General features: G+C 52.3%; 2 protein-coding genes across 6 annotated transcripts in view; one reads left to right on the forward strand and one right to left on the reverse strand.

Moving 5' to 3' along the window:
- RABEP2 (rabaptin, RAB GTPase binding effector protein 2) overlaps positions 1 to 1169 on the reverse strand; it is a 12732-nt gene extending 11563 nt beyond the window's left edge. For 3 of the 5 annotated variants that reach the window (XM_028483038.2, XM_055081992.1, XM_007107324.4), the window contains exon 1: positions 69 to 1169. In XM_028483038.2, coding sequence (XP_028338839.1) covers positions 69 to 129 — 61 coding nt within the window. In that variant the 5' untranslated portion in view covers positions 130 to 1169. The remainder of the gene's footprint in view (positions 1 to 68) is intronic. The other 2 variants (XM_028483040.2, XM_028483039.2) reach the window with 2 other exon arrangements.
- A 3862-nt stretch (positions 1170 to 5031) lies between these two features.
- On the forward strand, positions 5032 to 12954 carry CD19 (CD19 molecule). Its single transcript, XM_028483041.2, has 14 exons — positions 5032 to 5185; positions 5435 to 5722; positions 6045 to 6248; positions 6366 to 6659; positions 7695 to 7805; positions 8076 to 8124; positions 8448 to 8536; positions 9147 to 9260; positions 9383 to 9487; positions 9570 to 9638; positions 9746 to 9802; positions 9898 to 9954; positions 10532 to 10624; positions 10727 to 12954. The coding sequence occupies exons 1-14, from the start codon at positions 5095 to 5097 to the stop codon at positions 10813 to 10815; spliced, it is 1710 nt and encodes a 569-aa protein (XP_028338842.1). The 5' UTR covers positions 5032 to 5094; the 3' UTR covers positions 10816 to 12954.
- Positions 12955 to 16918: the final 3964 nt, after the last annotated feature.

A 16918-nucleotide genomic window follows, 5' to 3' on the forward strand; every position in this document is an offset into this window, starting at 1 on the left:
CCGACGCCGAGCTCGGCCCCGCCTCCGGCCTCGCCGCCCCTCGCGTGCACGGACGTGTCCTCACATACCGGCCTCCGGCTGCCGCCGCCGGCCATCCTCTCCCGCGGCCGCCGGCGCAGGTGCCGCCATCGCCTCCGCTCAAACGGCGGGTTCTCGCACTCCCTGGTGACGGCGCTCACCGCTTCCGGGTCCTCTCGGCTGTTTCCGGATCCGCTCGGCTGTTTCCGGATCGGCCCTGGGCTCGAGGCTGAGGCCGGAGTTGGGGAGGGGTGGCCGAGCCTCGGCCGAAGATTTCCGAGTGGACTCCCGGCCGTAGCCCCCGGTCCCGCCCCTCCCCGCCTTCTTTGTTGGGCAGCGGTGCTCGAGAAGGACGTGTGCCCTTCAAATCTCGAAGTAGTTCTTTCGGCGTCTCCGCGTGACCTTGGAAGTTTTGCTCAAATTACACCTCCTCCGGGACGCCCACTGCCTCAGCCTAAGGAGGGCGAAGCTCTCGCGGTCTCTCCCAAGCCTCGGAGCTGACCCCTTTGATCGGTCCTTGGCCGCCCTTCCGCCAGAGCTAGGCTCACGTTACAGCGAATTGTGGTCTGGCCTTCCTGCATCTCCGGTTTCGTGGAGCGTCGCTCGGGGCAGGGCTGCTGGGGTCGACTTCACTTTTCTGGGCGCCTGGGTCCCCGCGTAGTCAGTCGTAGAAGTCAGAAACTTCCATGTCCCCACCCCCACTGTGATATTCAGCCGGTCACCGCTTCCTGCTAATCCTCCCTCCACCTCCCAGTGCCTCTCAAATCCCTCCTTTCCTCTGTCGGCCGCTGCCCTAGGTCAAGCTCTCGTTCTCTGTGACCTCTCCCCTCCAACAGCCGACCTGACTTCTCCCCTTGGAAGGTGACAGGTAACTCAAACTTCAGTCTAGAGCCTTGATTCCCTTTCTCCCAAACTCGTTTCTCCCATTGGAAAGTACATTCCAGGAGCCTGCAAGTCCTTGGTTCTTCGTGTCCTCCTGCAAGTCCTGTAAGCGCTACCTCCAAAAGACTGAATATTCCAGGACGGGTCCCTTTTTCTTCATCTTCAGCTCTGACACCTAGCCCCAGTCCCACCATCACTAGCTCCACCTAGCCCCAGTCCCCATCATCTCTTTCCTGAACTTCCACGCTGCCAGAGGCTCCCCCTGTGTTGCCATTTGGCCCCTTTAGTTAATTCTCAAAGCAGTTAAGAGTGATCTTTGTAAAACAGGTCATGTCTCATTTAAAAATGGGCGAAGGACAGGAATAGACATTTCATTGATGTCGCAGATGGCAAATATGTGCATGAAAGAAGATATTCAACATCATTAACCATTAGGGAAGTGCAGATTTCCTACTTGCACACCTACCAGGACAGCTAAAATTTTGAAAGAGTGATAATACCAAATGCTGGTGAATAGATGGAGAAACTGAGTTTCTCATGTATTCCTGATGGGAATGTAAAACAGTATAGCTACTGTGGAAAAGGGTACGACAATTTCTTACAAAACTAAACATGACCTTACCTGAACACATCGAGCTTTTCCCCACCCCAGGTCTTGGCTCCGAAGTCACCTTCTCAGTGAAGCCTTCCCTGACCACCCTGTCTAAAGTAGCGACTTCTATCACCTGTCCACCATTAGATGGCATTAGAGACTTCTCACCACCTGAAATTGTTTATTGGTTAACTTATTTATTGTTTATTAACAATTGGTTAACCAATTGTTTACTGGTTAACTTGTTTATTACCCCCTTTAGCCTTCTGTGGCCCCAAGACTTGAATCAGAGCTCCATGAGATTAGGAACGTTGTCTTTCCTGTACCCTGTTATTTTCCCAGCACCTAGCACAGTGCCGGGTAAATAAAGAGTAGTAAATAAATATTTGGTGAATGAATGAATGAACACTTTCCTTACTGATCTCTCTGGACTCCCTCCAACCCCCTCCCCTCCCCCACCCCACTGCAGCCTGGGTAGTTTTAGAAAATGCAAATCTGACCAGGTCAACTCCTAGATTATAAATCCCCAAGAGCTTCTTGCCCTCAGAATAAAGTCCAGATTCCCTGTATATGTGGCAGGGTTTCTTGGGAAGGGCATGAAATGATGCCTGTAAATAAGGTTCCGGTCAACTATCAGGCTTGGATTTTAACCGGAGCCCCTGGGAGTCATTGAAGGCTGTGGAACAGGGGAAGCACACGGCTAATTCCAAGGAAACACTCTCTGTAAGGAATGTGGGTGGGAAGTAAAGGAGGTAGAGGACAGAGAGCCCACAAAAGAAGCTGTTGAAATGGTTCTGGTTGAGAAGAGTCCAAAATAGGAGAAAACTGACTCTAGAAATATTGAGGATAGAAAATGAACTAGCTTTGGTGACTGAGTACATGGGGGAAAGAGAAAAGAAAGTTTCCTATCGCTCTTCCTAACTTCCTTCCCTTTTTATTTATTTATTTATTTTAGTTGATTTATAATATTATGTTAGTTTCAGGTGTACAGCAGAGTGATTCGGTTGTGTATATATATATATTTTTTCAGATTATTTTCCATTATAGGTTATTACAAGATATTGAAGATAGTTTCCTGTGTTATACACTAAATCCTTGTTGCTTATCTATTTTATGTATAGTAATTTGTATCTGTTAATCGCATACTCCTAATTTATCCCCCCCCCCCGTTCATTTCCCCTTCGGAAACCATAACTAACTTCCTTCCTTTATACAACAAACACTTATTGAGCACCTACTGGATGCCAGTGAACCAGGCAGTAAAGACCCCTGTTGTAGCACAATGAATAATCTAGGGCAGGTGGCCAATGAGAAGACTAAAAAATAAACAAGCAGACTTTGGGACTGGGGCAAATGCTGGGAAGGAAATAAAACAGGCGTGTGAGGTTAATTTCAAAGTACCTGGGGTGTCAGGAAAGGCCTCTCTGAGGAAGCAATGTTTGAACTGACAATGGAAAGGAGCCAGTGGAGTGAAGAGCCGAGAGTAGATCCAGGAAGAAGGGCAGCAAGTGCAAAGGCCCTGAGTCAGGGGCAGAGTGGCGGAGAGTTGAGGTAGGAAATGTAGTCACGGGCAGCCTCCCTCAGGCCTTTGGAATATTTATTTTAGGCAGATAACAGTCACTGGAATGTTCTAAGCAGGGAGCTGACATGCTCTAGCAAGAACACTCTGCGTGTGAGGCAGCTGGGAAGCTAGTGAAGGGATGAGAGAGATTCTGTTGAAGGAAAGGCAGATAGGGTCCTGCCCCCTCACCGGCTCCATTCTCTTCCCCCCTCCCCAGCCACCCCAACCCCCGCAAAGGGAGGTGGGGGCCCTGCCAGCTGGAGGGTCCCCTGGGGTTTGCCTAAGGCAAACAGGAAGCCACAGCCCAGTGAGATGGGCCTGGGAACCAGCAATTGAGAAAGCAGGTCTCCTGGGTCCCTGGCCCTTTTCGCTCCGTGACTGCAGCAGTGACAGACACAGAGATTCACATGGAGGGGTGGGGCGGGGTGGGGGCGGGGAGAGAGAGAGAGACATGGAGGGATGTGTGTCAGAAGAACAGATTTAAGAGTCAGGACGCCTGGGTTCTGGTGCCCAGTTGTACCACCAGGCCAATGTGTGATCTCAGGCCACACCCTGCCTTTGTGTGGCGGGAGCGGCGGGGGGGCTCGATTTTCCCACTTCTAAATGGGTTCCTTCCATAACTGAAGCAGGGGCTTCCTGGGGAAGAACTGGGAGACAAAGGGGCATTAAGCATCAGTCATTCCTCAGTACCGCTGCAAAGGAGCCCCAGTGGCAGAATGGCTTGAACGCTTAGCTATTAATGGACACTGTCTCTCACGAACTGAGAGCGCTTGCTATGTGCTGTGCTGAGCTACAAGTGCCGTATGTATATCATCCTGTTTAATCTCCACAAACAGTATATATTTTTATAATTTATGAAATTTATTTTCTCATATAAATTATGAATTTCTCTGGGCAGACAGCCTTCACCTTACTGCACTAATAGAACATCTGTATACCAAGCTACAGGACAAGTCTTAACAAGGTCTGTATTCAACATAGCACTTGTGTACCGGGCACTGTAGAGCAGGATGAGGAAAAGCCAGGATCCATCTCAGGTGAAGAAGGGCGAGGGGGCAATGTGTCTCCCCTTCTGACAGTTGGTTTTCTCCCGGGAAGGGGAACATGCAAAGTTACGTCTGGATTCTGGAAGTGGGAGGAGATCTTGGAGGCTGAGAAGCCCAGTGCAGCACTGCAGCTCGGCTCCCTTTATCTCTGAGGGAAGCAGGGACTCCTCTTTCACTCATCTGTAACACGTCACTCTGGCCTAGCTCATGCTTTGGGGAAACGGGGACAGGGGTCATCATCGAATTAGCAGCAATTAAGAACAGGCCATACACTGCCACAGTGTGGAGGTGTCCTCCTGGCCCCAGGGACCTGAAAGCACAAACAATATTTTGAGACTACGGTTATTATCCCCAGTTTACAGAGAAAGAAACTAAGGCTTAGAAAGATGAAGACATTTAGCCAAGTGGCGGAGGTGGAGGATTCAAACTCAGGTCTTCCAGATCGCACCGTATGTGTGATGGGCTGGTTGTATGGAGGTGGAGAAAGGCCCAAGAGATGTTGGTTGAATGAATGAAGGGGGTGTGTGTGTGAAGGGAAATGAACTAAGAGCCTGAGGTTGAAGGAGGGAGGAGGGGGAGAAGGAGGGAGCCTGGACCCACTCATTCAACAAATATTCCTTGGGCGCCTACACAATGTGCCAAGCACTGTTCCGGGGCACTGTGTGTACAGTTGTGAACAGGACAAAGTCTCTGCCACAAGGGGCTTTCTAGTGGGGAAACAGAAATCCATCAAGAAAGGAGACACGCAAATAAGATCATCTCACATGGTGGTTAAGTGCTGTGATGAAAATAAAACACGGTAGCAGGGAGGAGGCGAGTTTTGTGGTTCTGGAGGGGTGCGTGGAGAAAGGGCCTGAGGCATGACCACCCCTTCCTCTCCGGGGGGACTGCCTGTCCTCCCCCACAGACGCCCATGGTTCAGTGCCCACCAGGTCCCCGCCTGCCCCAGCATCCCCCGCGCGGCGAAGCTGGGTGCCCCGGGGAGTCTGGCCACCATGCCACCTCCTCTCCTCCTCTTCTTCCTCCTCCTGTTCCTTACCCCCATGGGAGTCAGGCCCCGGGAAACACACCTACTGGAGGCTAAAGGTATGTCCGGAGGGCAGAGGTGGATGGAAGGGCTGGAAACCTGGGTTCCGGTTGGGTGCCCTTGGCCAAGTCACTTACCCTCTCTGAGCCTCCATTTTGTTATTTGTAAGATTCAGGGGAGGACTGCAAGGACTCTGAGGACTTGTCCGCTCCCAGCTGATGGGGTCGCTGGCTTTATAACCCAGTGTGAGGAGTGAAGGGGGCTAGGGGCTGCTCACTCCCCACCCCCATCCTTCTCTCTCTCCACAGAGGGAGGCAATGCTGTGCTGCCATGCCTTGAAGGTCTCTCAGATGGTCCCGCTGAGCAACTGGCCTGGTTTCGGGGCTCCCAATCAACACCCTTCTTAGAGCTGAGCCTAGGGTCACCAGGCCTGGGCATCCACGTGGGGCCCCTGGGCACCCTGAAGGAGCCCCAGGGAACCTTGCTGTTCATCTTCAATGTCTCCCGCAAGATGGGGGGCTTCTACCTGTGCCGGACAGGCCCCTCTTCTGAGCAAGCCTGGCAGCCTGGCTGGACGGTCAGCGTGAAGGGCAGCGGTGAGGTCCGGGCTGGGGCAGGGGGGCTGGATGAGAAGAGGGAGGCCCACCGTAGATGGAGGAGGTCCAACAGCTGAAATGGATCTGGAGGGAGGGGCTGGAGGGTCCGAGGGACAAGCTGCGAGCCAGTTTTAGGTGGCTTCTAAAAACTGCTGTGGCTTCGTGACGTCAGCACTGCGCTGCTCTGTGTTTGTCTTTCACTCTTTTCTCTGAGTCGCCGTTTCTCTGTCTCTCTCTGGGTCTTTGCCTCTGCCTTTCTGGGTCTCTGTATCTCTCTGCCTCTCCTAGATGTCTCTGTATCTGGTTCTGGGTATCTTCCCAGGAGAACTGTTCCGGTGGAATGCTTCAGACCTAAATGACCCAAGCTGTGGCCTGGGGGACAGGTCCTCAAAGGGCCCCAGGCCCTCTTCTGGTCACCCCACAAGGTCCCAGCTCTATGTGTGGGCCAAGGACGGCCCTGAGATCTTACACACAGACTCTGCCTGTGCCCCACCTAACGGCACTTTGAACCAGAGCAACAACCATGGTAAGGTGCTGGGGAGATGCCAGGGAGTGGGGGGATGGTAACTGGGAACTGGATGGTGTGCAGGGGAGGAGACCCCCAAGGACTACACTTTCCTAGCCTTGGCTCTCCTTGCCCCAGACCTCACTGTGGCCCCTGGCTCCACACTCTCGCTGTCCTGTGGGGCATCCCGTACCTCATTGGCCAGAGGCCCCATCTCCTGGATCCATGTGCGTCCCAAGAAGCCTAGAATCAAATTGCTGAGCCTAAACCTGAGTGAGGATGCCCAACTCAGAGAGATGTGGGTCATGGGCACCCTCGGGGGAAAGGCCGTTCTGTTGCTGCCCGAGACCACAGCTCGAGATGCTGGCATCTATCATTGTAACCATGGCAACGTGACCACCCAGATGCAGCTGAAGGTCACTGCCCAGTCAGGTAGAGTTTCTCCCAATTGTGGGGCATCTGAGTGGGGCTACTGGGAAGAACCGGAAGCCCGGCAACCTTGGTTCCCCAACCTGAGGGCTAGTAGCAGCCTCACCCCGAGCCCCAACCTCTACACTGAACACTGACCCCAACTTTTTCCTCCCTTGCTTCCAAGACACTACTTTTCTGGGTCTTTTACCACTGGTTGTTCCTTCCCATCAACTTTGGGAGAGGCTTCCTTCCTCCCTCATTCCTCACTGTTGGAGCCTTGAGCCCTCTTCTTATCCCTGCCTACACTCTCTCACCCTTGATTACACACTCTTCCTATTTGACCTCCTTTACTCCCATGGCTCCTTAGGCCACCATGCCTTGGTGACTCAGTTCCATATACCCCACACCCAGCCAACTCCTGGCATTGCCATTTGATGTCCCATGGACACTGCAGGATCAACATGTACAAAATCAAACTTGATATCTTCCTCAAGCACAGTCTTCTAGGTGGCCCTAGAAGTGAAGGACACTACCACCCGCCCATGTGCCCAAGCCAGCAACCTGGGCATCCTTCCTTTTCCTCACCTGTCCACCAAATTGGCCATAATGTCCTGCCCACTCTGTCTCCCTTATTTCAATCCTACCATGCGACCGCAACCACGGTTCTCAAACTCATCCTGAACTTTCCCTCCAAACTCGACCTCAGCAGCACATTGCCGCGTCTCACCTCTAACCTTGTGAACTCGACTCTGCCCTTTACGTTGACCATGGCTGTCCCTAACTGCAGCAGGAAGCTGATCATTATGCTCCCCTTAATCCTAACATTGTGTCTGACTACAGTCATAGTTTGTTCATGGTTTGCTTAACAGATGCCACTCCAGGCCCCGTGCCAGGCTCCGGGTCCTCAGAGGGAGGGAGGAGAGCCCTCCCTGTAGCTTGGGACATTGAGGATCTGTGTCTTGCCCCGGCCCCCCAGACTTATGGCCCTTTGAGGTCTTGAGGCTGGACAGCAAGATGCCAGCCCGGGGTCTTCATCTCATAGCTCCTTCCCCCTAGCAGTATGGCATTGGCTCCTGGAGACTGGTGGCTGGATAGTCCCTGTTGTGACTTTAGTTTATCTGATCTTCTGCCTGGGATCCCTGATGGGCTTTCTTCATCTTCGAAGAGGTGAGTCATGTCCCCCAGCTGGTCTTCCCAAACTTACCCCTCCCTCCTCAGGAGAGGCCACACTGGCCAGTCTGACAACCGTCTGTTTCTCCTCCCACACCTCCCCAACAGACCTCAGAATCCTGCCCCCACTCCTTTTCTACCCACCCCCCCAAACTACCCGAGCTCTTTGGAATTTGAAATCCCATCTCCTCCAAGTGACTTCCCCAGCATCCCCCAAATCTCCACTCCTGAGTCCCTCCTCTGATCATTCCCCTTAACTCCCACCAGCCCTGATCCTGAGGAGGAAAAGAAAGCGAATGACAGATCCCACTAGAAGGTAATGATGCCAGCACCCTCCAGGCTCCCACTCCTGCACTTTCACCTTATGCTTTGCACTTGCTGTTTCCTCTGCTCAGGGTGTCTTTTCTCCATCTCTATGGTTGAAATACTGCCCAACCTTCAAAGCCCAGAACCAAAGCTACCTCCTCTGTGAAGTCCTCCTTCGAGTGATCGCAGACCCTTCTGTAGGCTGTGGCAGAACAGAGGTGCTCATAACAAGTGACCACATTTTAACCTCTGAGGGTCTAGCCTGAATCTTGAGTGTCCCCTCCCGTCCCCTCCAGGCCTGGCCTCACAGTGCAATTCCCCTTCCTCCGCCAGGTTCTTCAAAGTGACGCCTCCCCCGGGAAACGGGGCCCAGAACCAGTACGGGAACATGCTCTCCCTCTCCACTCCCCACGCAGGCACGGGTAGGAGGCACCGCCAGGTCCCTGACCCAGACCTAGAGCCCCACCCATTTTCCTCATCCTTCTAGACCCCTGAGCTCCAAGCCTTCCCGAGTTCGGAGCTCCGCCTTCAGAAAAGAGCCCGTGGGCTTCCCTGCTGGCGCAGTGGTTGAGAGTCCGCCTGCCGATGCAGGGAACACGGGTTCGTGCCCCGGTCCGGGAAGATCCCACATGCCGCGGAGCGGCTGGGCCCGTGAGCCATGGCCGCTGAGCCTGCGCGTCCGGAGCTCCTGCTGCACAACGGGAGAGGCCACAGCAGTGAGAGGCCCGCGTACCGCAAAAAAAAAAGAAAGAAAGAAAAGAGCCCGCCCCATGGTGCGGAGTCCCACCCAGACTTGAGCCCCGCCCCCAGGACCAAGGCCCGCCCGCAGAGCTCGTATCCCCGCCCCCAGACTCGGGACCTGAAGTCCGGTTCTGACCCCAGAACCTAGCCCGAGACGTCAGGCCACGCCTCTAGATTTAGATCCCGCCCCGCTGGCTCAAGGCTGGGTACCTAGACCCGGAGTCCTCCAGCAGGCCCTGAAGCATCCTCTGCCCGTAGCCCTGACCGCCCCCATCTCCTCTCACCCGCCAGGACGCGGCCTGCGGTGGGCTGCGGGCCTGGGAGCCACCGTGTCGTCCTACGGAAATCCGCGCAGCGACGTCCAGGAGGCCAGAGCCACGGGGTCCCGGAGCCCACCAGGAACCGGTGATTGAGGGGGATGGTTACTCACATGGGAGGTGTTGGAGCGGTCTGTGGCAGGAATAGTGGACTGCGGCCTGGAGGAGGGGGCCCGTGACCCGGTTCCCACCCCCATCCCCAAACCCCAGGCCCAGAGGAAGAGGAAGGGGAGGCCTATGAGGAGCCGGACAGTGAGGAGGGCTCCGAGTTCTACGAGAACGACTCCAACCTTGAGCAGGACCAGCTCTCCCAGGGTAAGACTGCCCTCCCTCATCCTCACCTTCTCAGCCACGGTGGGCTGTGGGCCCTCCCTGGATCCCCCTCCTTCTCCACCAGATGGCAGCGGCTATGAGAACCCTGAGGAAAGGGTCTTGGGTCCTGAGGATGAAGACTCCTTCTCCAACGGTAATCTGGGGTACTCGTGGGGCCTGGTAGACTTGGGAGAACCCACAGGGCTGTGGATCCCCTACAGGGCCGGAGCGGTCCCTGGAGTTCTCTTTTTTCGGCAGCAGCTGAGTCTTATGAGAATGAGGATGAAGAACTGGCCCAGCCAGTTGCCAGGACAACAGGTGTGTGTGAAGATGGTCACATTCCTGCGGGGTGGATGGGGGTGGTGGTGTGTGTGACGCGAAGGCCGGGAGTGACTTCCCTCTTCCTTCTCCAGACTTCCTGAGCCCCCATGGGTCAGCCTGGGACCCCAGCAGGGAGGCAACCTCCCTTGGTGAGAAGTACTTGGGACCTGCCTGTCTTGTCCAGATTGGGTTGATGTGGCCTCGGCTCTAATGGCAGGCCCGACCTTGACCTTGGTTCTGACCCCAAACCCAAGCCCAATCCTGACCTTAGATTTGACTCCTAACTCTAACCTCAACGCTGACCCCAGTGCCCATCCTGACGCCCAGTATTCACCCCATCCCTCATCATCAACATCAGCCCCGACCCCAATCCGGTTCCAGCCTGGGCTTTGACCTCCAGCTCACCTCAGCCCCAATGCAGGCCTCACCTTTGACCTGAGCTCTCTCTACAACCTCCTCACAACTCTGACTTTGACTCCTTCCAATTCCGTTCTTCACTTTTTCTCTGACCACGACCATAATCTAACCACACGTGATCAAACCCTACAACAAACAAGGGCCCAGAACCTGATGCTAACCCTGTCACTCCTTCCTAGTACAATATTGTTCAAGCCTTCCACTTTCCTCGGCCCCTAAGACTCCCTCAGTATCTTAGGCTGCACTTCCCTTCCCCAAGCCCCCAGCATGGCTCCCAGGCTTCCAACTCTCCATCCCCTGGCCAAGCAGGGTCCCAGTCCTATGAGGATATGAGAGGGATCCTGTATGCAGCCCCCCAGCTCCGCTTTGTTCAAGCCCAGCCTGGTCCCAGTCATGAAGAAGGTGGGTGCTTCTCCTGCTGTCTCCCATTGTCCTCTGAGGCTTCCTCCCTCCCAGCTGACTTTCAGCTCCACTTATATCTTACTCCTTCCTGGTCCTGACCAGATGCAGACTCTTATGAGAATATGGATAATCCCAATGGACCAGAACCAGCGTGGGGAGGAGGGGGCCACATGGGCACCTGGAGCAACTAGGTGATTCCCTTCAGGTGAGCTGGGAACTGCCCTTCAAGGATGGGAAAGAAGGAGGGAGATGAACAGGGATGGAAGTGGGGTGCTGGCTCCTGGACGGCTCCCCATTACCATTTCTTCTGCATAGCATGGGCCTCCTCAGGCCCCTGAGATCCACACCTGACTCTGAAATCTGGGACCCCCAGCAGATGGCGCCAGCCTCTGGAGCAGTGTTACTCAGGATGTGTGTATCTGTGTACACACACAGTGTACACAAGCGAAACTTCGGCCCCCTTTGCACTCCCCAAATAAACTCAGTGAGCTCTTCCAATCCTGTGACATAGTGCCCTTGTGTGGGAGGGGAAGGGAAGGTGAGGGTGCGTGTATTCCCATCCCCTCTTGAATCCAGCGGAGGAGGGAGAACTGCATTTCCGGAACCACAGGGCCTTTTCCCGCCTGGGGCTTGGCCTGCACTCATCTCCCTCACTTGCCTGCCATTCCCGCCAGCCAGTCATTCAATCATTGTTCATTCAGCAGTTGTATTTGTGGCGCCCAGTGAAGCCGAAGCAATCCAGGAATTGGCATTCATCACTGCCATTTATTGAGCATCTACTATGTTCTAACATCAATGAAGGCATTTAACCTTTCTAATCATCTGTTATGTGCCAGGATTGTATCAAAGTATTTTATGTATATTTTAAGTGTGTGTATGTTTATATATATTAGCTCATTTTATCTTCACAAACAACCCTGTTTCATAGATGAGGAGACTGAGGCAGAGACCCTAAATTACATGCCCAAGACTTACCTAGTTAATAAATGTTGGGGTCAGGACTTGAACTCTGGTCGTCTAATTCCAGAGCCTATATCATTCTTGACACTCTCCCTTCCTAGGTGCGGTTGTGTAGGTGGAAAACCGAGGGTCAGAGAGGCCAAGTCATGCAACTAGCACTTCACAGAGCTGAATCCAGAAATCTGGCTGCTGTTCTAGCCATTGTGCCTACTGCCTGGTAAACTGCCTGTGATATAAACCACAAACACAAAGACTTCAGAGCTAAAAGTCTCCAGGCCCTGAAACCATTATGTAGCAAGCTCTACCACACCCAAATTCCTGCCTGTCTCAGGCAAAGGTGGACTCGGTCATTGATAGTCTTGGTGTCTTCTGCCTGGTCTCCCCAGCTCCAGTGCTCTTCTGAAACCCAGGACTGGCATCTGAAACCTAGTCCCTCTCCTGCTCCAGAAGTTTCAATGCTCTCTGTAAGATTGTCTAGACTTTTTCAGTACCTATATTTTTATTTCTAGAATTCCTTTTCTTAACGCACCTGTTCTTTCTTCATAATGTCCTGTGTTTGTTTTTGAGACTCTATTCCTTCTTTATCCCTGAACCTTTAAAACTTACTTTAACTGTATTAACGCTATTATGATGTGCCAGGCATTGTTCTAATAAATGCTTTACAAGTCCAAGTAGCATCCCATTTTATCTTCATGACAATTCTATGAGGAAGGTACGCTAAAATTATTATCACCTTAGAGCTGAGAAGACTGAGACACAGAGAAATTAAATACTTCAGTTGCTAGCTGACTTTAGGCAGCTTACGCAGGCTCCATGACCCTCAGTGTTCCCAGTTATAAAGTAGCATTAGGGAGGAGGTGATTATCATCATCTGAACAATGGGCTGAAGCCTCCCATGGTGTATCACCATGGAAGAGTTCTTTGACTTCTTTGTGTTTCTCCTGCAGGAGTCCTTTGCCCCACTCACATCTTCTGGGCCCAGCTTACTTTGGCTTCTGCCGCAATCTTACAGGCTACACAGGTTTCTGACCATTTTATTCAGAGCAGGCTTTTGCCCTAGGGGTTTGGTCTGACTCCAAGCCCATACTCTGGTGACTCTGGGGATTCTGATTTCCTGCGGTGACTTTTTCCAAACTGCATCCCAAGGCCTGTGGATGGATTTTTTTCCCCCCCTGTCTTCTGTGCCCAGAAGAGACAGTCCTTTCTCAGCTCCCAGCTTTGCACATGGGGCTTAGTTTCAGCTCTCTGCTCTTCCTGGGGCCTCAGCCTTAACCTCTGTCCCCATGGCGGCATTAAAACTCCAATCCTAGGGATTCCAGCATTCCTATGCGCTGCCCTCTCAGTGTTGTGGCTTTGATTTCCTTCGTTATTTCTAGGCGGACGCGCAACCGCTGCGCCACCAGGGAAGCCCTCTATTCCTTCTTTATCCCTGAACCTTTAAAACTTACTTTAACTGTATTAACGCTATTATGATGTGCCAGGCATTGTTCTAATAAATGCTTTACAAGTCCAAGTAGCATCCCATTTTATCTTCATGACAATTCTATGAGGAAGGTACGCTAAAATTATTATCACCTTAGAGCTGAGAAGACTGAGACACAGAGAAATTAAATACTTCAGTTGCTAGCTGACTTTAGGCAGCTTACGCAGGCTCCATGACCCTCAGTGTTCCCAGTTATAAAGTAGCATTAGGGAGGAGGTGATTATCATCATCTGAACAATGGGCTGAAGCCTCCCATGGTGTATCACCATGGAAGAGTTCTTTGACTTCTTTGTGTTTCTCCTGCAGGAGTCCTTTGCCCCACTCACATCTTCTGGGCCCAGCTTACTTTGGCTTCTGCCGCAATCTTACAGGCTACACAGGTTTCTGACCATTTTATTCAGAGCAGGCTTTTGCCCTAGGGGTTTGGTCTGACTCCAAGCCCATACTCTGGTGACTCTGGGGATTCTGATTTCCTGCGGTGACTTTTTCCAAACTGCATCCCAAGGCCTGTGGATGGATTTTTTTCCCCCCCTGTCTTCTGTGCCCAGAAGAGACAGTCCTTTCTCAGCTCCCAGCTTTGCACATGGGGCTTAGTTTCAGCTCTCTGCTCTTCCTGGGGCCTCAGCCTTAACCTCTGTCCCCATGGCGGCATTAAAACTCCAATCCTAGGGATTCCAGCATTCCTATGCGCTGCCCTCTCAGTGTTGTGGCTTTGATTTCCTTCGTTATTTCTAGCACCAGGGAGATTCTGTCCTGCTTTTGAGCTCAGGTATCTATTAAGAAAAAGAAAAGAAAGAAAGCGATGCCTCTTGTTATACTTGCATAGTGTATGTTTGGAATGCGGCGGATGGGAAATGAAACTTCAGCATTTCCTTGGCCTTCCATCTTGGACACAGTCCATGTGGCAGAAACTAACTAACTAACTAACTAACTAACTAAATAAATAAATAAATATCCCAGATCTAGCTCAGGATTCACACCCCGACCTTACCCTTCAGCTAATGTAAGCTTTCCATATTGCCAAAGTCCCCACCATTCCCTATTGCCTTTCACCCAGTCTGCTTCATTCATGTAGGTCTCCTGCCTGTGCCTGAATCATTTGAACATGACACTCCTGGTGAAAACATCCTACCTTCTCAAGGGTGAATCCATGTCTGGGTCTCCTCTGTGCCCCTGGTACCCAGCCAGGGGATGACAAAGATCAGGAGCTCAGGAAATGAGTGGGGAAGGAGGAGTGAGTGAAGGACTGTGCCAAGTCCTGAGATTCAGGGGCCAGAGGCTGGAGCTACTCCTGTGAGCTCTGCTACCCAGCGAAATCTTGAGAGAAGATGAGGAACAGAGGTGTGGTAACTCCAGCCCAGTGCTCTGGAATCAGACTACCTGAGTTTGAATCCCAGCTCCAACCCTTTCTGGCTGTGTGACTCAAACTCTCTGTGCTGCAGTTTCCTGGTCTGTGGAGTAGGGATAATAATGATAGCTACCTTAGTGAATCTTAAATGAGATGTAAAGCACATGACAGTAGCATAGCAGGCGCTCGAACATTAGCTATTATTATTATTTGGCATTTATGAAGGGGCTACTGTGTCCCAGGAGCCAGAGGGCACACAGAATATTTGGATTAGGAACTCCTCCAGGGCAGGGACCTGCTCAGAAGAAAGCCACACTCCAAAGCTTCACAAATTCCCACCCCATGACCTATTTCTTTGGCAGGGACTGGATCACTTATAGTTCCTGAACAAGATTTAGGGAGAAGGAGGCTTGAGAGAGGTTTCAGGCCCTCAGGGTCACCCCTAGTTTGCAGGGGCCTCCCAGGTAGGGACCAAGGCTGCAGAAAGGCTTTTGGTGCAATCTCTATGCTTCCAGCCTTACTATAAAGAGTGGATGAAGAGTTCCCAGGGCTAGGAGGTCCTTGGAGTCCACTCTGCCAGGTCCAGAGTCTTTGTTCCTTGGGGAACAGCCTCACCTGCTGGGGTTGTGTGCTTTCAGTCTTGACCTCGGTTGAGTCTACTTGGAGGACTTGAAGTGTGGGCTGAGTTGGGGTGTGTGTGTAGGGGATATCAGTGTAGCAGAGGAGGGGGATGGGATGGGATGTGGTTGGTCATCAAGATGCTGTACTCGGGGGACTTCCCTGGTGGCGCAGTGGTTAAGAATCCGCCTGCCAATGCAGGGGACATGGGCTCGAGCCCTGGTCCGGGATGATCCCACATGCCGCGAGCAACTAAGCCCGTGTGCCACAACTACTGAGCCCGCGTGCCACAACTACTGAAGCCCGAGCGCCTAGAGCCCATGCTCCGCAACAAGAGAAGCCACCTCAATGAGAAGCCCGTGCACTGCAACGAAGAGTAGGCCCCGCTCGCCACAACTACAGAAATCCCGCATGCAGCAACGAAGACCCAACACAGCCAAAAAAAAAAAAAAAAAAGATGCTGTACTGGGACTTCCCTGGTGGCGCAGTGGTTAAGAATCCACCGGGCAACGTAGGGAACATGGCTTCGAGCCCTGGTCCGGGAAGATCCTACATGCCACAGAGCAACTAAGCCTGTGCGCTGCAACTACTGAGCCTGCGCTCTAGAGCCTGTGAACCACAACTACTGAAGCCCGCACGCCTAGAGCCCGTGCTCCCCAACAAGAGAAGCCACTGCAAGGAGAAGCCCGCGCACTGCAACGAAGAGTAGCCCCCGCTCGCCGCAACTAGAGAAAGCCCGCGCGCAGCAATGAAGACCGAACACAGCCAAAAATAGATAAATAAATTAATTAATTTGTAAAAAAAAAAAAAGATGCTGTACTGGATGGATGTGTGAAGTACAAGTTATGTGAATGTTAAGTGTGTGAGAGACAGGTGGTATTGGGTGTATGCTGTGTGGGTGTTATGTGTGAAGTATAGTGTGGCATGTATAGTGTGAGGTGTCAAGGGAGTGAAAATTAATAAAAGGAAACCTCACTAAAATGGAGTCTGAAGGGGGAGCTTTCCTGCTGTACCACTTGTCATCAATTACAGGAAGAACTGTCAGTTAAAGACCCCAACAGAAGAATCATGGACAGGAAAGAATCATCAATTACAGGTCCCAACAGGAAAAGATGTACATTGCATCTCCTAGAAGAAATCCACTACCCGAGCAACTCAGGCAATGAGAAACCATCATCATCCTGAACTCTCACGTTTCTCCAATGGACTTTCCTTCAAAACGACCCCTCCCAATGTCCTCCCTTTTCTCTATAAAATAACCTTCTTTGTTGGACTTGCCTATGGCTTTCGCTATAGCTTCCTTGTCCCAAATTGCAATTCCTTTGCTATTCCTGAATAAACCCATTCTTGCTGGTAAAATAACTGACTCATTTCTAAGGCCAACGGGGGTCATGCAGTTGGAGACAATATGGGAGGTGTGAAGTGTAGGAGGGGTGTGTCTGTGTTAGCGCTCAAGTTAGTGTGCCCGGTGCACAGTGAGGCTAAACAAACCAAAACATTGAGGTTTGGAGCAGAGAAAGGTTTACTGCAGGGCCCTGCAAGGAGACGGGTGGCTCATGCCCTAAAAAGCCCAGAGCTCCCCAAATGGTTTCGGCAAAGCATTGTTTTAAAATCTTATTTATTTATTTAGTTTTGGCTGCGTCGGGTCTTCGTTGCTGCACACAGGCTTTCTTTAGTTGCAGCGAGCGAGGGCTGAGCAGGGGCTACTCTTCGTTGCGGTGCGTGGGCTTCTCATTGCTGTGGCTTCTCTCGTTGTGGAGCACGGGCTCTAGGCGCGTGGGTTCAGTAGTTGTGGCTCGCGGCCTCTAGAGCGCAGGCTCAGTAGTGGTGGTGCACAGGCTTAGTTGCTCCACGGCATGTGGGATCTTCCCGGACCAGGGCTCGA

The sequence above is a fragment of the Physeter macrocephalus genome, unplaced genomic scaffold (assembly GCF_002837175.3).
Source record: "Physeter macrocephalus isolate SW-GA unplaced genomic scaffold, ASM283717v5 random_3, whole genome shotgun sequence".
Classification (NCBI taxonomy): Eukaryota; Metazoa; Chordata; class Mammalia; order Artiodactyla; family Physeteridae; genus Physeter; species Physeter macrocephalus.